The following is a 23,587-nucleotide window of genomic DNA, read 5'->3' as shown; positions in this document are numbered from 1 at the left end:
CATCTGATTTTATAATGGCCTAGAAAATTGAATGGAGTTTAAATAAAGCATAAAGAGAGGTATATTTCAGCTTAGAAGCAATATCTGACTAATAAAGATGCTGCAGCAACAACATAAAGCCTAAAGAAAAGTACTTCATCTTCTCCTTTTTTAAAAGTGTGCATTAGAATGAGAAAAAAACCTAATTAAGACATTTATCTCAGGATAGAAATCATCCTACACAGGCTAGCCTCCATCTTGTTTTTAAATAGCAACATAAATTATCTACAAATCTAGATTAATTAACCCATGGAAGGATTAAAGCTTTAAATCAAATTTTTCATTTTACCTGTTTCCAACTAATTTATTTTGATGCAAGAAATATTGTTATACACATTTATTGAGTGATAGGTACTATCTCAATTACAGCAGAAGAAAAGGAAGGCATGAAATGATTTTTCATAGTAATTCCACATAGACATGCTGTACTCCACTGAAGGAACCAAAAAACACAATCTAAATGTATGGTCTCTTTCTCTAAAATAGCTGCTTTTAAACCATGGGATAAAAAAACAAGAGAGATTTTCTAAGCAAATAAAATGGAAAAGAGTATATTAGATGGGAAAGGAATAAGTTATTGCTATTGAGATATCTTGGTTTTAATAACTTTGCTTCAGATATTTTCATGGTGCTCAGAGATGCACAGGTTTATTCTGTTCACTATGGTTTCAAGCTGTACAAACCAACATAGACCCTAACTGCCATGAAATTACTTCTCTTTATGGACTGCCTCTTGAGAAAATTTCACTTTCACATTATACTTATTGACCAGGTGAGTGGAAAATCATGTAACTGTTGAAGAAACAAACTAGTAACTTCTTTTAGAAAAATTTCCATAGCTAGGTTTAGAAATTCACTTTTACCACTGGGGATCACAGTTATCTAAACTTCAAAATATCATCAAGGAGTAGGAGTAGAAATTGAATTTGCCCTACATGATTCAAAGTTTAATGCAGAATGTAATTTGAGTCAGAATTAATTTTTAAAGAACATATTACATTTTTAGAGGAAAATTAGAGAGTTAACATTGTTTACATTGAAGATGAAATGCATTCAAAAGTGACCTCCTTCAACCTAATTGTTTCAGCATATTAACAAATATAAAGTTCTTTCAATCTTTCTTAAATTGGATGATAGTTAAATAGCAATTTAAGTATCTCACTAAACAATTTACCTCACTGAAAAAACAACTTTGAGACAATATGGAAAATTAGGTCTCAGGAGACTAAAGTATGAATCATCTAGTTGCTGGAATGATTCAGAACCATTAGTTAAGATATTTCACTCTGAGATTAAACTATTAAGAGTGTGCAGTACAGTAGTACCATTAGAATTATTTGACAGGAAATTAAAAAACAGACACAATATATTCACTGGATGTTTTAAATATCATCTAGAATAGCCAGAGTTCACAGATTTGGTATTTCAATCAGATTATTAGATTTTTCTTTTAAAAAGAATGGATTAGAAACAGAAAAGTCACAAAGTTAACAATTGGCTAGATTTGAAGTAAATTAGTATAGCTATTAGGTCAGAATGATGAAAATAATGGTACCAGCATTATAATTATGACACTGACATTTGAGACATTGATGCTAACACACTTATGTTGACCCAATGATGAAGCAACATCAGTACTGCATCAGCTTACTCCACTGCTGCTGAGTACTGCTGACTGAAGGCTAAGTATCAAAATAAGGTGAATTATATTTTGCCTCATAGCTCATTGTAGTCAAATTGATCTTATGAGCTAAACAAAACAAGTGAAAATTTTGCTTAGTCAAATAAGAAGCAATTAAAAAGTAATCTCAGAATTTCATGTAACAGGCCAAACAATGTTTTATACATGGTAGGTGACATACAAGGAAATGCTTGTTGAACTACTTTAATCTATGAAGTGGTGGTATGGTAGAATAAATATGGCCACAAATTATTTGCTGCTACTTGTATTGAGGGGTGGCATTTTTTCCTCTCCCTCAGAAAATTAGATTGGCCTTAGTTAACACTAGAATGCTGTAGAGGAGACTTTCTTAGACATCTGAGGATAGGAAAGAAACTTGGCAAATTCTACCTAGGGCCTCTTGTAACATTTTCCGTAGGAGCCCTGAATTGCCCATGTAAGTTATCTGGCCACCTTGCCTGAGAGGCCATGTGTAGGTGCTTTAGTCAACATTCCCAACTGAGCCCAGCGCTCTAGCATCTGTGACAAGTTGCCAGACATGAGAATGAAGCTGTTTTGGACCTCTAGATCAGGCCATTCACCTGATGAATCCCACTGAGTGACCTTTGAGAACACCAGAAGAACACTTGTCTGAACTCCAATCCAATTCCTGATTTACAAAATAATGAAATATAATAGAATGGTTGTTGTTTTAAACCACTAAGCTTCAGGGTAGTTTGTTACACATCAATGGGTAACTGGAACAACTAGTATGCAATACAAATAAGAAATCCTCTAATATTGAACAACTATTAGAATAGACTTACCTTGCACCAGCCAATATAACGACCAGTTGTAGTGCGGATGGAGGCAAAGCCCATTTGTAAATTACCAGGCTGCTCTTCAACATATTTAGATTGAAGAGGTGGTGAAGTATATATAGGGAGCTAGAGGCAAAAATAAATAGATAAACAAACAAACTTCATGTCAAAAATATAAAAAATCTGAAATTACTTTTCCAACAGTATGGCAGAATAAGAATCTTCACCAACATTCCTGATAAATTCAACTAAAAATACTGATTATATATTTTTAATTTAATTTATTAGAGTGACATTGGTTAATAAAACTATAGTTTCAGGTGTACAATTCTACATGATCTGTATACGTGATTGTGTGTTCCCTACACCAAGTCAAGTCTCTTTCTATCACCATTTAAACTCCCCTAAACTCACCTCTACCTCCTCCCCAGACTCCTTTCCCTCTGGTAATCACCATACTGTTGTCTGTGTGTTTCTTCCTTAATCCTTTCAATTTTTTTTCATGTAGCTCCCAACACCCCTCCTCTCTGACAACTGTCAGTCTGTTCTCTTATCTATGGGTCTGTTTCTGTTTAGTTTGTTAGTTTATTTTGTTCATTAGATTCCACATGAGTGAATTCATATGGTACTTGTCTTTCTCTGACTAGCTTATTTCACTTAGCATAAAGATTTCCAGGTCCATCCATGCTGTCATAAAGGGTAAGATATCCTTTTTTATAGCCAAGTAGTATTCCATTGTGGAAATGTACCACACCCTTTTTATCCATTCATCTACTGATGAACATTTGAGCTGCTTATGGATTTGTTATTGTAAATAACTCTGCTATGAGCATAGGGGTGCATATATTCTTTCTAATTTGTGTATTAGGTTCCTTTGTATATATTCCCAGAAGTGGAATCACTGGGTTATAAAGTTTTTCCATTTTAATTTTTTGAGGTATTCCATACTGCTTTCCACAGTGGCTGTAGCAATCTACATTCCCACCAACACTACAGCACTCTGTTGTTTGTTGATTTATTGATGAAAGCCATTCTGACAGGTGTGAGGTGATATACCATCATGGTTTTATTTTGTATTTCTCTGATGATTAGAGACGGTGAGCATCTTTTGTTATGACTATTGGCAATCTGTATGTCCTATTTGGAGAAGTGTATATTCAGGTGCTTTGCCCATTTATTTTTGTTTGTTAATCCTCACTTGAAGATATTTTTTCCATTGCTTTTTAGAGAGAGTACAAGGGAGGGAAGAGAGAGAGGGAGGGAGAGAGAGAGAGAACATCAATGCAAAAGAGACACATTGATTAGCTGACTCCTGCAGGTGGCTAATCAGGGCTGGGATTTAACCTGCAACGCAGGTACGTGCCATTGACCGGGAATCAAATCCAAGACCACTTGGTGTATAGGCCACCATGCTAACCATTGAGAGACACAGGCCAGGGCAGGCTTTGCCTATTTTTTAGTTGGAATTTTTGGGGGGTGTTTAGTTGAATAAGTTTTTTTTATGAATTTTGGATATTAACTTCTGATCAGATGTATCACTGGTGAATATGTTCTCCCATTCAGTAGGTTGTATTTCATTTTGTTAATAATTTTCTTTTGCTGTGAAAAAACTTTAATTTGATGTAGTCCCATTTGTTTATTTTTTCTTTGGTTTCCCTTGCCCAAGACGACAAATCACAAAAAAATATTGCGACTGGAAATTTCCGAGATTTTGCTGCCTATGTTTTTTTCTCATATTTTTATGGTTTTGAGTCTAACATTTAAGTCTTTAATCCATTTTGAGTATATCTTGTATATGGTGTAATAAGGTGGTCTAGTTTCACCTTTTTTAATGTATCTGGACAGCTTCCCCAACACCATGTATTGAAGAGACTATTTTTAACCCATTGTATGTTTTTGCCTCCTATGTCCAATATTAATTGACCATAAAGGCGTGGGTTCATTTCTGGGCTCTCTATTCTGTTCCATTGATCTATGTCTCTTTTTATGCCAGTACCATGTTGTTTTGATTACAATGGCTATGTAGGTATCAGGGAGGGTGATTCCGCCATATTTTTTCTTCTTTCTCAAGATTGTTATAGCTATTTGGGGTCTTTTGTTGTTCCACACAAATTTTTGGAACATTTGTTCTACTTCCATAAAATATGCTATTGTTATCATTGATAGGAGTTGCATTGAATGTTGCTTTGGTTACTATGGATATTTTAACCATGTACAAATTTTTCTTATCAATGAAAACTATATATGCTTCCACTTGTTGGTAATTTCTTCAATTTCTTTGACATCTTATAAATTTCCAAGTACAGGTCTTGGTGAAATTTATTCCTAGGTATTTTTAATGCAATTTTGAATGGGATTGTTTTCTTAGTTTCCCTTTCTGATAGTTCATTATTAGTGTATGAAAAGGAAACTGATTCTTGTATATTTATTTTGTATCCTGCTACTTTAATGAATTCATTTATCAGTTATAGTGGCTTATTGGTGTAATCTTTAGGATTCTCTTTATATAGTATCATGTCATCTGCAGATAATGACAGTTTTACTTCTTTGTTTCCCATTTAAATACCTTTTATTTTTTCCTCTTGTCTGATTGCTGTGGCTAGGACTTCCAGTATTATTTTGAATAAGAGTGGTGAAAGTGAACAATCCTGTCTTCTTCCAGATCTTAAGGGAAACACTTGTAGTTTTGGCCCATTGAATATAATATTTGTTGTGGATTTGTCATATATGCCCTTTATTATGTTGAGGTATGTTCCCTCTATTCCCACTTTACTGAGAGTTTTTATATAAAAGGGTGCTGAATTTTATAAAATGCCTTTTCTGCATCTATTGATATGATCATGTGGTTTTTATCCTTCATTTTGTTTATGTGGCGGTTATCACATTTATTGATTTGCATATATTGTACCAACATTGCATCTTCAGAATAAATCTTACTTGATCGTGGTATATGATTTTTAAATGCATTTCTGGATCTGGTTTGCTAATATTTTGTTGCGGATCTTAGCATCTATATTAAAGACAAATGGCCTCGAAAAAAACCAAGATGGCGGCATAGGTAAACACCAGAGATTGCTGCTTAGCACAACCACTTCAAGAATACAACTAAAAGATGGAACGGACATCATCCAGAACCACAGGAAGGCTGGTTGAGTGGAAATTCTACAACTAGAAGGAAAGAGAAAAGCATAACGAGACTCAGAGGAGGTGTGGTGCAGAAGTAAAGTACAGAGGTACGGAGGCGGGGAGGGCTGGCGGCTGAGGACACGTTTGTCTTTTTCAATCGGTAGGGAGTCTCAAGCTCTGAGCTCCAGTTCCGGGCAAGTCTCTGGGGACCCATACTCATACGGGAGAAACTGGACTGTCTGACATCGGTCAGAACTAGAGGGCAGCTTTCTCTCAGAGGTGCTTGCAGCGATTGCCAGGACACTGAGAAGCAGGGCCTCTGAGGGCAGCCATAGCTGCTTGCTCCGCCCTGTTGATTCCCTGGGACCCCTGCCCCACCCAAGCTGTGCGCTGGCTTTTGCATATGAAAGGCCTGGCCCTTTGCAATCTGAAAATTACCTAACAAACTTACAGCTGGCCCAAGGCCCCAGGGCAACTTGCATTGCTTCACAGCTGAGCTCCTGCTGGGTAGCCTCAAACAGAGGCTAGATTAGCACCTCCTTAGAGATCCAGGAGTGTGCCCAGTGGTCAGAGTGGGACCATCCAGATTGCAGCTCCTCAGATCCATAAAGGACACACTTGGGGGCAGACTCAGTGAGCACCAAAGCCCCATTGAAGTAAGTCTTGCCCTGGAGGGGTGTCTCTAGCACAGAAGTTCTCCCACTGCAGAAACAGCTGATTCTCACAGCCAATTGGCCTGGAGGTCAATTCCTCACAGTGATACCTAGAACAATCAAGGCTTAACTACAACAAGACTGTGCACAAAGCCCACAAGGGGGTGCACCAAGAGTGTCCACCTCAGGTAACTGGGGAGGCTGAGCCACTGGTCCCTATAGGACGCCTAGCACAGAAAGCCACTCGATCAACACAGGGAAGCGTAAAAAATGCGGAGACAAAGAAACATGACAAAAATGACAGAAATGGAGGAAAGCAAACTACTGGATATAGAGTTCAAAACCACACTTTTAAGGTTTTTCAAGAACTTTCTAGAAACCACCGATAAATTTAGTAAGACCCTCAAAAAGTCTGGTGAGAATGCCGATAAATGTAGTGAGACCCTCAAAAAATCTAGTGAGATCCTCGAGGTTATGAAAAAGGACCAACTAGAAATTAAGCATACACTGACTGAAATAAAGGATATTATGCAAAGTTCCAACAGCAGACTAGAGGATCGCAAGAATCAAGTCAAAGATTTGAAATAAGAAGAAGCAAAAAACACCCAACTGGAAAAACAAAAAGAAAAAAGAATCCAAAAATACAAAGATAGTGTAAGGAGCCTCTGGGACAGATTCAAGCGTACCAACCAAGACACATCATAAAATGCCAAGAGCAAAAGACAAAGAGAGAATCTTAAAAGCAGCAAGAGAAAGAAACTCAGTTACCTACAAGGGAATACCCATACGACTGTCAGCTGATTTCTCAACAGAAACTTTGCAGACCAGAAGGGAGTGGCAAGAAATATTCAAAGTGATGAATACCAAGAACCTACAACCAAGATTACTTTATCCAGCATAGCTATCATTCAGAAGTGAAGGCCAGATAAAGAGCTTCACATATAAGGAAAAGCTAAAGGAGTTCATTGCCACAAAACCAATATTATATGAAATGCTGAAAGGTATCCTTAAGAAGACGAAGAAGAAGAAAAAGGTAAAGATACAAATTATGAACAAGAAATATGCATCTATCGACAAGTGAATCTAAGAATCAAGTGAATAAATAATCTGATGAACAGAATAAACTGATGATTATAATAGAATCTGGGGCATAGAAAGGGAGTGGACTGACTATTCTTGGGGGGGAAAGGGGTATGGGGGATGTGGGAAGAAACTGGACAAAAATCGTGCAACTATGGATGAGGACAGTGGGGGGGGTGAGGGCGGAGGGGAGCTATGGGGGGGGGGGGAAAGAGGAACAACTGTAATAATCTGAACAATAAAGATTTAATTAAAAAATAAAAAATATATATATATTAAATAAAAAAAATAAAGACAATGGCCTCTAATTTTCTTTCTTTGTAGTATATTTATCTTATCTGTTTTTACATTAGGATAAGGCTGGTCTCATAAAATAAGCTTGCGAGTGTTTCCTGCTCTTGAATTTTTTGGAATAGTTTGAGGAGGATAGGTGTTAGTTCTTTGAATGTTTGGTAAAGTTCACTTGTGAAGCCATCCAGTCCAATACTTTTGTTTGTTAGGAGGTTTTTTGTTTTGTTCTGTTTTGTTTTTTATTACTGCTTCAATTTCATTAGTTGTCATCTGTCTATTCAGATTCTCTGATTCTTCCTGATTCAGTTTTGGAAGATTGTATGTTTCTAGGAATTTATCTATTTTGTCCAGATTGTTCAGTACTTTGGAAATATTGTTGTTCATTATATTTTCTTACAATCCTTTGTATTTCATTGGTTTCATTTCTGATTTTATTTATTAGGGTCCTATCCCTTTTTTTTTATGAGTCTGTTTAAAGTTTTATCAATCTTGTTTATCTTTTCCAAGTAGCAGCTCTTGGTTTCATTAATCTTTTGTACTGAGTTTTTAGACTCCTTTTTGTTTCTTTCTCTTCTGATCATTGCAATTTCTTACCTTCTACTCAACTGGAGCTTTGTTTGTGGTTCTTTTTGAAGTTCCTTTAAGTGTACAGCTAGATTTTTTTACTTGAGATTTTTCTTATTCCTTGAGATAGGCCAGTAATGCTATGAATTTCCCTCTTAGAGCTGCTTTCACTGTCCCACAGATTTTCAGTTGTTGTGTTCTTATTTTCATGTTATCTTTTGATTTCTTCCTTGATCTCATTGTTAATCTATTCATTGTTTATTAACATGTTATTTAGCCTCCATGTTTCTGGGTGTTTTTCCTTTTTTTCCCTTGTGATTGATTTCTACTTTTATACCATTATAGTCAGAGCAAATGCTTGATATGATTTCAATCTTCTTAAATGTACTGAGACTTGTTTTGTGTCCTAACATGTGGTCTCTCCTAGAAAATGTTACATATGCCCTTGAAAAGAATGTATATTCTGTAGCATTGGGGTGAAATATAAGAAGGTATCAATTAAAACCATTGGATCTAATGTGTCATTTAAGGCCACTGTTTCCTTGATTTTCTGTTTGGAAGACCTATTAATGTCAATGGGATGTAAAAATCTCCTACTATGACTCTATTACCGTCAATCTCTCTCCTTATGTCCATCAACATTTGCTTTACATGTTTAGGTGTTCCTATGTTGGGGGCACACATGTTTACAAGTATTATATCTTCTTGTTGGACTGTTCCTTTTTATCATTATTTAGTGTCCTCATATCATTATATAGTGTTACTGTAGCCTTTGATGTAAAGTCAATTTTGTCTGGTATAAGTATTGCTACCCCAGCTTTATTTTCCTTTTCATTTATGCAAAATATCTTTTTACATCCCTTTATTTGTAGACTGTAACTTTTGTTCTGAGGTGGGTTTCAAGTAGACACCATAAATGTAAGTCTTGCTTTCCTATCCATTTAGCTACCTTATGCCTTTTTTAAGAAAAGTCTTTGCCCTAACCCATTTGGTTCAGTGGATAGAGTGTCAGCCTGTGGACTGAAGGGTCCCAGGTTCACTTCCGGTCAAGGGCATGTACCTTGGTTGCAGGCATACCCCCAGTAGGGAGTGTGAAGGAGGCAGTGACTGGTCTGTGAAGCTCTTTATTGGACCTTTAATAGTAAATGATAACATTGTGAGTAATCTTGTTTGTGGGTCCTTGTTGTATATCACTTTGAATATTTTTTGCCACTCCCTTCTGGCTTAAAAAGTTTCTGTTGAGAAATTATGTGACAATCATATAGACACTCCCTTGTAATTAACTAACTGCTTTTCTCTTGCTGCTTTTAGGATTCTCTCTTTGTCTTTAACCCTTGGCATTTTAATTATGAATTATCTTAATGTGGGCCTCTTTGGGTTCATATTGTTTGGGACTCTCTGCACTTTCTGGACTTTTATGTCTATTTCTTTCACAATGTAGGAGAAGTTTTCTGTCATTATTTCTTAAAAAAGGCTTTCAATCTCTTGCTCTCTCTCTTCTCCTTCTGGGACCTTCATAATGTGAATGCACCCCACAATGCTTGAAGTTGTCCCAGAGCCTCCTTACACTATCTTCATATTTGTGGATTCTTTTTTCTTTTTGCTCTTCTGATTGGGTGTTTTTTTGCTTCCTCATATTCCAAATTGTTGACTTGTTTCTCGGAATCCTCTACTCTACTGTTGAATCTCTGTAAATTGTTCTTTATATCAGCTAGTGTATGCTTACTTTCTGATTGGTCCTTTTTCATGTGTTTGATGTTATCACAAAGGTTCTTGAAATTCTAATCAAGATCTTGACAATCTCACTAAGTCCCTTGAAGGTCTCATTAAGATCCTTGAGCAACCTTTTAACCATTGTTTTGAACTCTGTATCTAGTATTTTGTTTGCTTCCATTTTATTTAGTACTTTATCTGGAGATTTCTTCTATTCTTTCATTTGTGACATGTTTCTTTGTCTCTGCATTTTGGCTGCTTCCCTGTGTTTGTTTCTCTGTATTAAGTAGAGCTGCTATATCTCCTGGAATTGGCAGAGTGGTCTTGTATAGTAGGTGTCCTATAGGGCCCAGTGGCTCAGCCTCCCCAGTCACCTGAGTTGGGCACTCTATGTGCACCCCTGTGTGGGCTGTGTGCACAGTCTTGTTGTAGTTGAGCCTCGATTGCTATTGGAATCACTGGGAGGGATTAACCTCCAGGCCAATTGGCTGTGAAGACTGACTGCAACTACAGTGGAAGAGCTTCTGTGCAGGAGACAGCCCTATGGGGCAGGACTTGCTTCAGTGGGGCTTTTGTGCTCACTGAGACTGCCCCTTGAGTGTGTCACTTGTAGATGTGTAGAGTTGTAATCTGGTGTGGTCTGAAGCTGTCCACCAGCTGCACTGGCTCTGGGGCCTCCCAGGAGGTGAAAAGTCAGCCACTGCCTGGGGCCACCTGGCAGAAGCTACACATCAATCTGTAGATGGCTGCTACTTGTGTTGTGTTTGGAAGTGCCCCGGCAAGACCACGCTGTGAAGGTCTTGGGCCTCTTATTGATAGGTATGCAACACACTGACACCAGCTGTTGCTTGTTTGAGAGATTTTATAAAAATCTGAAACCTGAGATAGGACAGGACTTTCATATGGAAAAGCTGCTGCAAACAACTTGGGTGGGGATGAAAATTGGATGGGGAGGAATCCCTAGGATGGAGGGAACAATGTGAGCCGAGCTGATGGAAACTCAGATATGGCTGCCAGTCAGCTCTGCAACAGGGAAGGTCTCAGCATAGGTCTTTCCCTGATGCCAAACAATCCAGTTCTGCTCCAGATGTCCCTGGATTCCCCAAAGCCGTTGTCCCAGCACAGGAGCTCAGAGGGAGGAAGTCCAAGTAAATTCGTGCACCAGCTCTTTAAGAGTAATTTCCTGAGTGACACAGCAGCCACTATGACACTCAGTAACAATCCCCACTGATTTTACAGCCTGAAGTTACAAGGATTTCTCTTCCCAGCTCTGGAACCCTGGGCTGAGGGCCTGGTATGGGGCTGGGACCCCTTGCTCCTCAAGGGAGTCCACTGCAGATGAGATATCACTCCCAACTTAAAAAATGCCACACATGGGTGTTGGACCAGCCCACTCCATACCTCCAAACCTCCTACCAGTCTTAATGTACAGTGAGGCCTTGACTTATGAGTTTAATTTGTTCCATGATGGAGCTCGTAACTCAAATTATTCGTATGTCAAATCAAAAAGTGAACAAGTGAGACACGTGATGCTGGGCTGATGTTGTGGCGTTCACTGTGACGTTTGCTGCGCCAGCTAGTGGTGGGGTATCTGAAGCTGGCTTGTAACCCGAATTTTAGCTCACAACTCAGAGCAAAAAATCGGCTGAGAGACGGCTCATATCTCGAAAAACTCGTTAGTTGGAACACTAGTAAGTCAAGGCCCCACTGTACTTTCTTCTTTACTTATCTAGTTATAAGACTTCCATTCAGCCAGATTTCAGGTGATTCTGAATGATGTTTGTTCTGTATTTTAGTTGTAATTTTGATGTGGTTGTGGGAGGCGGTGAGTACTGGCATTTATCTATGCCACCATCTTGGTTCTTCTACCCTATGCTTTTTGATTGGAGCATTTGTTATTTACATTTAAACTGGCTATTGATAGGTACATATTTATTGCCCTTTTTTCTTTTAACTATGTACCTCAATAATAATTATTATCCTTCTCCTTCTCCTTCCCTTTCCCCTCCCCCTTCCCCTTCCCCTTCTCCTTCTTCTCTCTTTAAGAAGTACCTTTACCACTTCTACGAATATGTTCAAAGGAAATGAAATCTGGATCTCCAAGAGAAACCTGCACTTCTACATTACAGCATTATTCACAATAACTAAGATCCTATATAATAAAAAACTAATATGCAAATGGTCATCATGCCCTCATGCCATCATGCTGTAACAGCTCAGACACTTAACATTGGGGAGAGAGGAATGGAGACCAGCCAGGCTGCAGCCCAGGAAAGGAAAAAGCCACCCGCCACATGGTCCTGGATGCCAGTGGATGTGCCTGCAACTGCGGCCTGGGAGAGAGACAAGCCATCCGCCCAAAGGTCCGAGGTGCCAGCACCTACAGCTATGGCTGGGGAGAGGGACAAGTCGCCCACCCTGTGGTCCAGGGCACCTGTGGCTGTGGCCTGGGAGAAGCTGCCCGCCCACGGTCCCCTGTGGCTGCTGCTGGCCTGGGCGAAGTCAGCCCAGGTCCTGGGTGCCTGCAGCTGGCCAGAGAGAGGGAAGCCCAGGTCCCAGGTGCCTGCGACCAGCTGGAGGAGGGAATCCTGGGTTCTGGGTGCGGGGTGAGGCAGAGGTGGTTAGGGGTGATCAGGCCAGCAGGGGAGCAGTTAAGAGCGATCAGGCAGGCAGGCAGAGGTGGTTAGGGGCTATCAGGCAGGTAGGCAGGCGAGAGGTTAGGAGCCAGCGGTCCCAGATTGCGAGAGGCAGTTAGACATCCCCTGAGAGGTCCCAGATTGGAGAGGGTGCAGGCCGCTATGAGGAAAACCCTTCTCCTATGCATGAATTTCATGCACCGGGCCTCTAGTATGAAAATAATCTAAATGCCCATCAGCAGATTATTGGAATGGGAAGAGATCAACCACAGAACTTGTATGCATATATGTATAACCTATGGACACAGACAATAGGGTGGTGAAGGCCTGGGGGTAGGTGGAGGTTGGTTAGAAGAGGTCAATGGGGAAAAAAGGGAACATACATAATACTTTCAACAATAAAACGTTTTAAAAATTAAATTAAAAAAAGAAAATGTGCGTGTATAATAGACTACCAACATTTTTAAGGTTTCAAAAACACTTACATATAATATTATATTATGCTCCCTTAGCAAAGGGATATCCACCTGTTTTTGACAACATGGATGAACCTAGAGGATATTATGCTAAGTGAAATAAGTGAGACTCAGAAAGAAAAATACTATATGATCTCACTTATATGTAGAATCTAAAACAGACTCAGAAGTAGGGAGTGGAATAGTGGTTACCATAGGTGGAGTGAGAGAGAAATGAGGAGGTGAAAGAGTACACTTAGGTAAGAAGAATAAGTTTCAGCGATCTAATGTGCAGCATGGTGACTATAGTTAACAATACTGTATTGAACACTTGAAATTTGCTAACAGGGTAGCTCTGAGTGTTAATACGCACACACACACACACAATGGTAACTATATGAGGTGACAAATATGTTAATTAGGTTGATTGTGGTGATCATTTTACAATGCATGTGTGTGTGTGTGAAAATATGAAATTGTACACTTTAAATATATTCAATTCTTATTTGTCAAATATCCTATATAATAAAAGAGAAACATGTAAATTGACCATCCCTCCACTACGCTCACCAGCCAATCAGGAGCGAGTATGCAAATTAACCCAACAAAGATGGCGGATTAATTTGCATACACAGTTGCCGGGTGGAGAGTAGAGTGGGAGAGCGGGCAGAGAGTGGAGCAGCTTGGGGAACTTGGCTCCCCAAGCCACCAGACAGAGAGCAGAGGGGGAGAGCTGGCGGATTGGAGGACTTGACAGAGTGGGAGAGCATGGGATGGAGACAGAGCAAGAAGGGAAAACCAAGAGTGCGGGAGCACCAGGAATTCTGGGAATAGTAGCTCTGGTGGCATCCTAGGACCTGATGCAGAAGCCCAGAGCATGGGGTGCACAAGGAATGCTGGGAATCATAGTTCTGGTGGCTGGTGTATCTCCCAGACACTAGAGCAAAGTGAGCCTGTAGCAAGTTACTGTTGTGGTGGGGGGTGGAGGGAAAGCAAAGGTGAGAGACATAAGTAAAATCAGAGTGTCTAGGAAAAATTAAAGGGAAGATATCCTGAAACTTCCAGGAAATCTCCACCAATGAAGCAAAGAAAAAAAAAAGCCCCTATTATTCTCTGAGCAACAAACCAAACTGGGTTGGGGGTCTCAGAAAATTTGCTCATATGATTGCAATGACAGACAGAAACTCCTGGATTGGAGAGGGCTCCCCTGATGGCTCCCAGATTGGAGAGGGTGCAGGTTGGGCTGAAGGACCCACCCCCAGTGCATGAATCTTCATGCACTGGGCCCCTAGTATCTCTATAAAGCTGAAAAAAAGGTTCAAGCCTACTATGATAATTCTGTCTCCACTGAGGGAAGAACAATCTCATTATGTATTCTATAAATATAACTTGCTTATACCCAATTAGAAATTACAATTAGATTCAGTTAGCTATAAAACCACATTTAAATTAAATTTAACAAAAGTAACTAGAACTCCAAAATCAATATTCTCCTCTGTTATTTTTTGGTGAAAACAAGCAAGTAAGAAGAAAATGGGTCAAACTCATATATCATAGAAATCTTTTAAAAAGAAATATCCAGTGATGGCTGACCATATCTACACACAGACCAATTGCCAGTCATTTTACAGATCTGAATACTGCAAAGTTCATGGTTTAAAATAAATGGAAACCCCACAGTTCTCCAGAGTTTTCTAGTAAAGAGGCATTCAATTATATTCACTAGATTGTACTTAATAAGGCAGGGATATATTGCTACTTTTTAAAGTCACGCTTAACAAGAAGAATTGAACTAAAAAAAAAAAGAACATTTAATTAGCCACAAGTTTACCAGAAAAATCAATCAGAACACCTCATTCATACAGTGAATAAAGACTTTATTGTAACTAGATGTAAGTAGATCCATAACTCACTTTACACAATAAAAGTACATGAAAAAGTTGCATGCAAATCATATTTTCATTTCTTTAGAAATAGTAAGTTCCTCAAGAAATGGGCCCTTTGTGGAATGATAGTCCCTAGCACTTAGCGACACCAACTTTAACAAGTAATTCTATTAAATTCTATTTAAAATGTGCTAGGGAAAACACTAAATATCAAGGAATTCTGTATATCCCAAAATATAGTAAAGAGTACAAATTTATTTTTAAATTCTGAAATATGCAAATGCAGATATTAGGGTAAAATGCTAGTTACTGATCTTCCTACCTAGATTTTGGAGTGTCAAGGTAGGCTTAAAACTGTCATTATCTCTCAGACTAAAAAAGGAAAAAGAATACTGAGAGATAGCAAGCTAGTAGGGAAGTGAATCTATCCTAGACTGCTAATAAAAATTAATAAAAGTTTACGGTTATATTATTATAATACAACTAGAGGTCAAGTGAACAAATTTGTGCATGGGTGGAGTCCAGCTGGCCCACCCTGATGGGGGCCCATCGGGCCGTGCCGGTAGGGGAAAGGGGCTACAGCTGGCTGTGGGGAGGGTCCGTGGGTGGTTGGTCGGCCAGCCCCACCCCTGATCATAGTGTTGGGGGATGACTGGGGATGGAGCCGGCCAGGAGGAGGGGCCACAGGCAGTTGGCTGGCCAGCTCCACTCCCAATCGGTGTGTTGGGGGCTGATTGGGGGTGGGACCAACCGGGGGTGGGGGGAGGGCCGCAGGTGGTTGGCCGCTGGCCCTGCCCCTGATGGGGGTGTTAGGAGCCGATTGGGGGCCAGGCCTGCCAGGAGGGGGGAAATGAGGGGTGATTGGGGCCCGGATCAGGCTAGTTGGCTGCCACAGTGTGCATCATAGCCAGTCATTCTGGTCATTCTGGTTGTTCTGCCATTCCAGTCGTTGGGTTTTTATTAATATAGATGCTTAGAATAGTGCCTCACACATATGCAAGAGGAACTCAGAAAACAATTTGGGTTAAATTTTATACATGTCAGTTTGACAATGTATTGAAATTTTTATGCATTCTGACCTACAATTCCATTTCTATAAACTTATTATAAGGAAATTGTTATAGATCTACATACAGCTTTGTGTATAGAATGTTTTGACAAAGTACTATTACAATAAACAAATTATTAGAAATAAGCTAAATTTAAAAAAATTATGAAATTTATACATTTGATAATGGTATATTCATACAACAGAATATCTGAGACACCAATAAGAATTTTGTGCAATGTTATCTAAATAGTCAGTGGTGGCGTCAATATTCAGATTTCAACCCATATGATTCAATATACATTTCTAAGTATGTACAGAAACATTATGGTGACTTAAAGCTGGAAAAGGAAAAAGGAAAATGGAGACCGAATCAGTAACCACAATTAGATATCAACAGGCCTATATGATAGACTAGATCAACAAGATGAAAGTTAAACAGGCATATATACACCTGCAATTGAATCCCAAAAGTCTATATGCATAAGTACAGTTTGGGAAAAGACATACCTTACCAGTGGCTCATATAAAAAATTTAACAAATTTTAAGAACTACAAGTTCACTATGTCATGATCAAAGGTAATTTTGCTAAATTTTAGATTGTTAGGACACAAAATAAAAAAATATATAAAGTATATAAAAGTGAATGTGATCTTAGGCAGCTTCAATATAAATATATTATCTAGAACAAAAGTCAGAGTCTGACTCAATGGAGCAGTGGTCAAAATATTTAAACCTGAGGAAAATGCTAACCATCCCAAATATGTATGGCAAAGAATGATTAAGAGAGTGAAGAAACTGCCTGGCTGGTGTGGCAGCAATTGAGCACTGACCTATGAACAAGTAGGTTATGGTTCGATTCCCAGTCAGGGTACATGCATGTGTTGTGGGCTCGATCCCCAGTATGGGGCATACAGGAGGCAACAATCAATGATTCTCTCATCATTAATGGTTCTATCTCTCTTTCATTCTCCCTTCCTCTGTGAAATCAATACACACACACACACACACACACACACACACACACACACACACACACTACTAGTGGCCCAGTGCATGAAACTCATGCACGGAAGTGGGGTGTCCCTCAGCCTGGCCTGCACCCTCTCCAATTTGGGACCTCTCGGGGGATGTCCGACTGCCTGTTTAGGCCTGATCCCACAATCAGGGAATACTGGCTCTTAACTGCTCACCTGCCTGCCGGCCTGATCACCCCTAACCACTCTGTCTGCTGGCGTGCTCACCCCCAACTGCCTCCCTAGCTGGCCTTCTCACCCCAACTGCCCCCCTCTGCCAGCCTGCTTGCCCCCAACTGCCCCCTCTGCCAGGTGCTTGCCCCCAACTGCCCCCCCCCGCCAGCCTGCTTGCCCCCAACTGCCCCCTTTGCTGGCCTGATCACCCCCAACTGCCCTCCCCTCCTGGCCTGATTGCCCCTAACCGCCTCTGCCTCAGCCCCGCCACCACAGCTTTGTTTGGAAGGACATCCGGAAGGTCTCTTGGAAGGTCTCCGGATCTAATTAGCATATTACCCTTTTATTAGTGTGTGTGTGTGTGTGTGTGTGTGTGTGTGTATTTTAAGAATGAAGGAACTAAAAGCTATGGACATACAAAGAAAGGCTTAAGCTACTAATATACTTATCCAGGGAGCAAAAGTAGTTAACATATGAAGAGTTGTTTGGTTAAAGAGAGATGAGAATTTTTCTGTATGGTACCAATGTAAGAGATACAAGGCAAATGGGTAGAACTTATTATGACAAAGGTTTGTCTGACCTAAGAAAGGACCTCAATTTTTTTTTAATATATATTTTATTGATTTTTTACAGAGAGGAAGGGAGAGGGATAGAGAGTTAGAAACATTGATGAGAGAGAAACATCAATCAGCTGCCTCCTGCACACTCCCTACTGGGGATGTGCCCGCAACCAAGGTACATGCCCTTGATTGGAATCGAACCCGGGACCCTTGAGTCCAAAGGCCGATGCTCTATCCACTGAGCCAAACCGGTTAGGGCAAGGACCTCAAATTGAATGAGAGCTGCCAACAAATTGAATGGATTGCCTTAGGTTCCTTAATCCAGAGTTGTATTCATGTAGAAGATAAATGATCACTTAGTGTACCTATTGTACCTTAGTAACATACAGAAGGTTGAACTAGAAAACATACAAAGTCACTTTCAAAAATGAGATCTTTAGAGTTTCTTAAACTAACACTTCCAAATACCTGTATACATTTTCAAGAAAGAAAAAACAGACAGCTTAAAAGTACTAAGACCCTGTACTACTCATTGATTATTCATTGAGAAAAATCACCAAATGTTTTTCCTTGGAATTAGCATATTAGAATTTTGAGTTGAATATAATACAGTGTTTATTTTAAGACACCTTATAACTGTTTCTCTCAACTTATAAAATGTGTTTAACAAATATTTCAAAGACATTTTTTATGAGTAGGGGTAACAACAACATAATAAAAATTCATTTTATCATGTTTATATTATAAAAAAATTCACAAACATTTATACACAAGTTACCTGCTCTGGTTTCATTAGCTGCTTTTTGGATTCCTCTTCTTTGGCTGCATGCACACTTATAGATGCAAATATCAGACCTGCAGGCATGATTGTCAGCTTTCGCATCTGAGAAAGATACACACAATAAATAAACATTTATTTTTATTGTTGAGAGTATTACAGATGTCCCCCATTTTCCGCCCTTTGCCCCTCTCCACTGGGGTCCTGCAACCCTCCAGGCATTCACTGCACCATTGTCTGTGCCCATGGGTTATGCATATAAGTTCTTTGATTAAATTTCTTCCCAAACCCCCTCTCCCCTTCCCTCTAAGATTTGTCAGTCTGTTGCATGCTTCCATGTCTCTGGACCTATTTTTTTTTATTAGATTCCACATATAAGTGAGATCATGTGATCCTTGTCTTTTTCTGACTGGCTTATTTCACTTAGCATAATAACCTCCAGATCCATCCATGCTGTCACAATGGGTAACAGATCCTTTTTTATAGCTGCATAATATTTTATTGTATAAATACATTATAATTTTTTGTCCACTCATCTACTGATGGGCACTTAGGCTGTTTCCAGAGCTTAACTATTGTACATAATGCTGCTATGAACATAGGGGTGCTTGAAAAGTTTCCCATCCTCAATTTCCTAACAAATTTTGTGGGCATCTGTGGAACACTATGGGTTTCATTAAAACTTACTGAAAACTGAAGCATTACAAATTACTTCTCCAAACATTTTTAGGATATAATTCCTAAAATTCTCTTCTCATACTAGATGGTAGAGTATTATTTTTACCAATAACTTAACTACCCACTTCATATGGAATATAGCAACATACAAAAATTACCAGGAAGAAATGAATATAAAATTTAAGGGGTGAAGTGGAATAGATCATGGTATTCATTCAGTCCACAAATATTAACTGAGTAACTATTGTATGCTAGCCCCTGGTCTTAGTGCTTAGGATACATCAGTGAACAAAACAAAGATTCTTGCTCTCATGCAGCTGACATTCTAGTAGAACAGAGACAGATAATAAACACAATAACTATATTATGTGGAATATAACAAATTGTCATAAGTATTATCAAAAAAATAAAGGAAAGGGTGATTTGAAGTACTGAGTGAATCAGGTTACATCTGGAAATACAAATTTACACTATTAATTTAAAAAGTTTCCTTACATTACAAATACCTTTCCCCTAAATTCCCAATGCATTCTCCCCTGCACCCCGCCCCACCCCCCCCCCACCAGCCCCTGGTTTCACAGAGTGTAAAGCCAACATGACCTGTGTTTTTTATATAATTTGATTTGAATTTAAAATGCAGGAAAATTACAGGATCTAAGAACGAAGTATTCCAGTGTTTATTCAAGTACCAAAGTAATTTCCCAAAACTACATATTCAACAGGCCAAATGAAAAGCTTTCCAGGGAACAAATATTTTAAGATCTTGATCCTTTAGAAGGGAAAGGAGACTTGCTGAAATCAATAAAGAACATCCAGAGAGAAGAGGTCTCTTTGGCTTACATGCAAGTGTAATTGTGCAGAACTGGAAGAAATCCTGGCCAAAAATTTCTAAACATTCTCTAATAGTGCCTATATTTCATTTCTGAAACATTTTTCAATATTTTCTGAGCGGAGTAAAGAAAGCCACAGGAACTAATTAAATAATTTCCTGTTTAAACTAGGCATGACTCTGATTTAGACTGAGATTCCAGAAATACAGGGTAAAATGAAGACTCAATACTAATCAAAGAAAATTTGTCCACTTTTTCCCTCTTCAAGCCTCCCACTAGCACATATAGAATGATTTATCTAGGCATGCCTTCCCAAGACATCATTTTTTATTTCTTATATCCAGTAGGTATTAATTTACTAATCAAATAACAAGATTTCCACTCCATACCTATGTCAGGTGTCAATAAATAGCATATTAAAACTGATGCCAGCAATAATGCTCTCCCTGGTACTTGGGAAATTTAGGTAATAAAGCCCTGAAATGATTATCTGAACAATGTCAATTCTTATAACATTTATAAACTATTTCTAAAACACCTGATTAGACCTTACTCTTTAGATATAATAAAAACACTTTTGCCCTAACTGGCTCAGTGGATAGAGCGTCGGCCTGTGGACTCAAGGGTCCCAGGTTCGATTCCGGTCAAGGGCATGTACCTTGGTTGCGGGCACATCCCCAGTAGGGAGTGTGCAGGAGGCAGCTGATCGATGTTTCTCTCTCATTGATGTTTCTAACTCTCTATCCCTCTCTCTCTCTGTAAAAAATCAATAAAATATATTTAAAAAAACACTTTTGACATATACTAATACCTGAAAATTTTTCAACACGCTAATGTTCTCAGAGTATAATCATCTTACTTTGCATAATGTACTAATAATAAATGTAAACTATAAAAAACTCATAGGTACTACTTGGTAATTATGATCTAGTGGTCCAGAGTCTGGATTGATTAAACTGTAGGCTAAAAAGATAATATAGCTTAAAAATGCCTAGGTATCTTTGCTACATTTTCTACTCATGTGGACAGGGTTCATTCACCCTGACTGTTTTTTTTTTTTTCTCATATACATTTTTTATTATTTTTTTAAAATAAAAATTACTGGGGTGACATTGGTTCCAAAAATTATATAGGTTTCAAATGTACAACTCTATGATACATCATCTGTATATTGTATTGTGTGATCTACTTCCAAAGTCAAATCTTCAGTCACCATATATTTGAACTCTTTTACCCTTTATTATCTCTCAAAACCACTTCCCACTGGTAACAGCATACTGTTATCTGTGTCAATGAGTTTTTGTTTGCTTGTTTATTTGTTGCTTTCAATTATCCCATCTGAGTAAAATAATTTCATTCTTAACTTTTTGTGTCTGACTTATTTCACTAAGCATGATATTCTTAAGATCCATCCTTGTTGTTGCAAATGGTAGTATTTCATATTTTCTTATGGCTGAGTAGTATTCCATTGTATATATGTTCCACTTCTTTATCCAATCATCTATGGAAGGACACAGTGGTTATTTACATAACATTCCTATCCTGAGACAGGAAGAACTGGAAAATCTAAATAGAAAGATCAATGGTGAGGAAATTGAAAGAACCATCAAAAACTTCCCCAAAAGTAAAAGTCCACAACCATATGCTTCACTAGTGAAATCTACCAACCATTCAAAGAAGATTTTGTACCTTTCTCAAACTGTTTCATAAATTAAAGAAGCAATATTTCCTAACACATTTTATGAGGCCAACATATCCCCAATACCAAAACCTGGCAAGGATAACACACTAAAAAAAACCACAAAAACAAACAAACAAAAAACCACTACAGAGTCATATCTCTGATAAATGCAAATGCAAAAATCCTAAACAACATACTAGCAAATTGAATACAATTAAAATGGAATAAAATTAAAAAAATGATACATCACTATCAAGTAGGGTTCATTCCAAGGGCAAAAGGATGGTTCAACATATGCAAATCTATCAATGGATTTCACATGAACAAAACAAAAGATAAAAATCATATGATGTTATCAACAGATGCAGAAAAAGCATGTGATAAGATACACCATCCATTTATGATTAAAACACCCAACCAAAAGTGTACAAAAGAAAAGTATCTCAACATAATAAAGGACATCTGTGACAAACCTTCAGCTAACATCATACTCAATGGTGACAACTAAAAGCTTTTAGTCTAAGATCAGGAACAAGAAAAGGATGCCCACTCGTACCACTCTTATTCAACATAGTGTTAGAAATCCGAGCAAGAGCAATCAAGCAAGAGAAAGAAATAACAGGTATCCAAATAGGGAATGAAGAAGTAAAATTGTCACTCTTTGCAGATGATGTAATTCTTTATATAGAAAACCCTAAACACTCCACTAAAAATATTAGAACCAATAAACAAATACAGTAAAGTAGTAGTATAGAAAACCAATGTACAAAGATCCACTACATTCCTATATACTAAAAATAAAATGTCATAAAAAGAAATGAAAAAAATTCCTTTTGCAATTGCAACAAAAAGAATAAAATACTGAGGAATAAACTTAGCAAAAGATGTAAAGGACCTACATACTGAAAAATAAAAGGCATTATTAAAAGAGATTGAAAAAGACACAATAAAATGGAAAGATATTCCGTGTTCATGGACTAGAAGAATTATCATAACTAAAATGGCCAAATTAACATTTAAACCAATCTTCATTAAAATCCCAATGATATTTTTTTCAATAAATAGAACAAAACAAAAATACATCAGATTTGTGTGGAACCACAAAAGACCCCGAGTGGCCAAAACAATGCTGAGTAAAAAGAAATAAGCTGGAGGAATCACACTACCTGACTTCAAAATATACTACAGAGCAACAGTAATCAAAACAGCATGGTATAATTACACAACGGAATACTATGCAACTATAAAAAATAAGGATCCCTTATCAGTTGAGACAGCATGGAGGGACCTGGAGATTATTATGCTAAGAGAAATAAGCTTATCAGAGAAAGATAAGTATCACATGATCTCACTTATATGTAGAATCTAATGAACAAAATAAACTGATGAACAAAATAGATCCAGAGACATGGAAGCATGAAACAGAGTGATGAATCTCAGAGGGAAGAGGGGGGAGGGTCGGGAAGAGATTAACCAAAGAACTTGTATGCATAACCCATGGACACACACCAATAGTGCTATGAAAGCCTGGGGGAGTGGGGAGAGGGTGTTAATGGGGGAAAAAAGGGACATCTGTAATACTTTCAACAATAAAGACATTTTAAAAAAACTGTGCTGGGGCCCTGGACAGTGTGGCTCAGTTGGTTGAGGGCCATTCCATGCACCAAAAGGTTGCCAATTCGATTCCTGGTCAAAGCACATGCCCAGGTTGGGGGTTCAGTCCCCAACCAGGGTTGCATGCAGGAGGGAACTGATCGATGTTTCTCTCTCATTTCTCCTTCTTCTTCTTCTTCTTCTTCTTCTTCTTCTTCTTCTTCTTCTTCTTCTTCTTCTCTCTCTCTCTCTCTCTCTCTCTCTCTCTCTCTCTCTCTCTCTCTCTCTCTCTCTCCTGCCTCCC

General features: G+C 38.5%; 1 protein-coding gene across 4 annotated transcripts in view; it reads right to left on the bottom strand.

Annotated features, from left to right (window-relative positions):
* APOOL (apolipoprotein O like) overlaps nt 1-23,587 on the bottom strand; it is a 104,450-nt gene that overhangs the window by 42,727 nt on the left and 38,136 nt on the right. For all 4 annotated transcript variants that reach the window (XM_059679114.1, XM_059679115.1, XM_059679116.1 and 1 more), the window contains 2 exons: nt 18,502-18,606; nt 2,527-2,646 (listed from right to left, as the gene is read on the bottom strand). In XM_059679114.1, the coding sequence (XP_059535097.1) occupies nt 2,527-2,646; nt 18,502-18,606 (225 nt within the window). The remainder of the gene's footprint in view (nt 1-2,526; nt 2,647-18,501; nt 18,607-23,587) is intronic.

The sequence above is a fragment of the Myotis daubentonii genome, chromosome X (assembly GCF_963259705.1).
Source record: "Myotis daubentonii chromosome X, mMyoDau2.1, whole genome shotgun sequence".
NCBI lineage: Eukaryota > Metazoa > Chordata > Mammalia > Chiroptera > Vespertilionidae > Myotis > Myotis daubentonii.
This window is presented reverse-complemented; position numbering and strand designations above follow the sequence as displayed.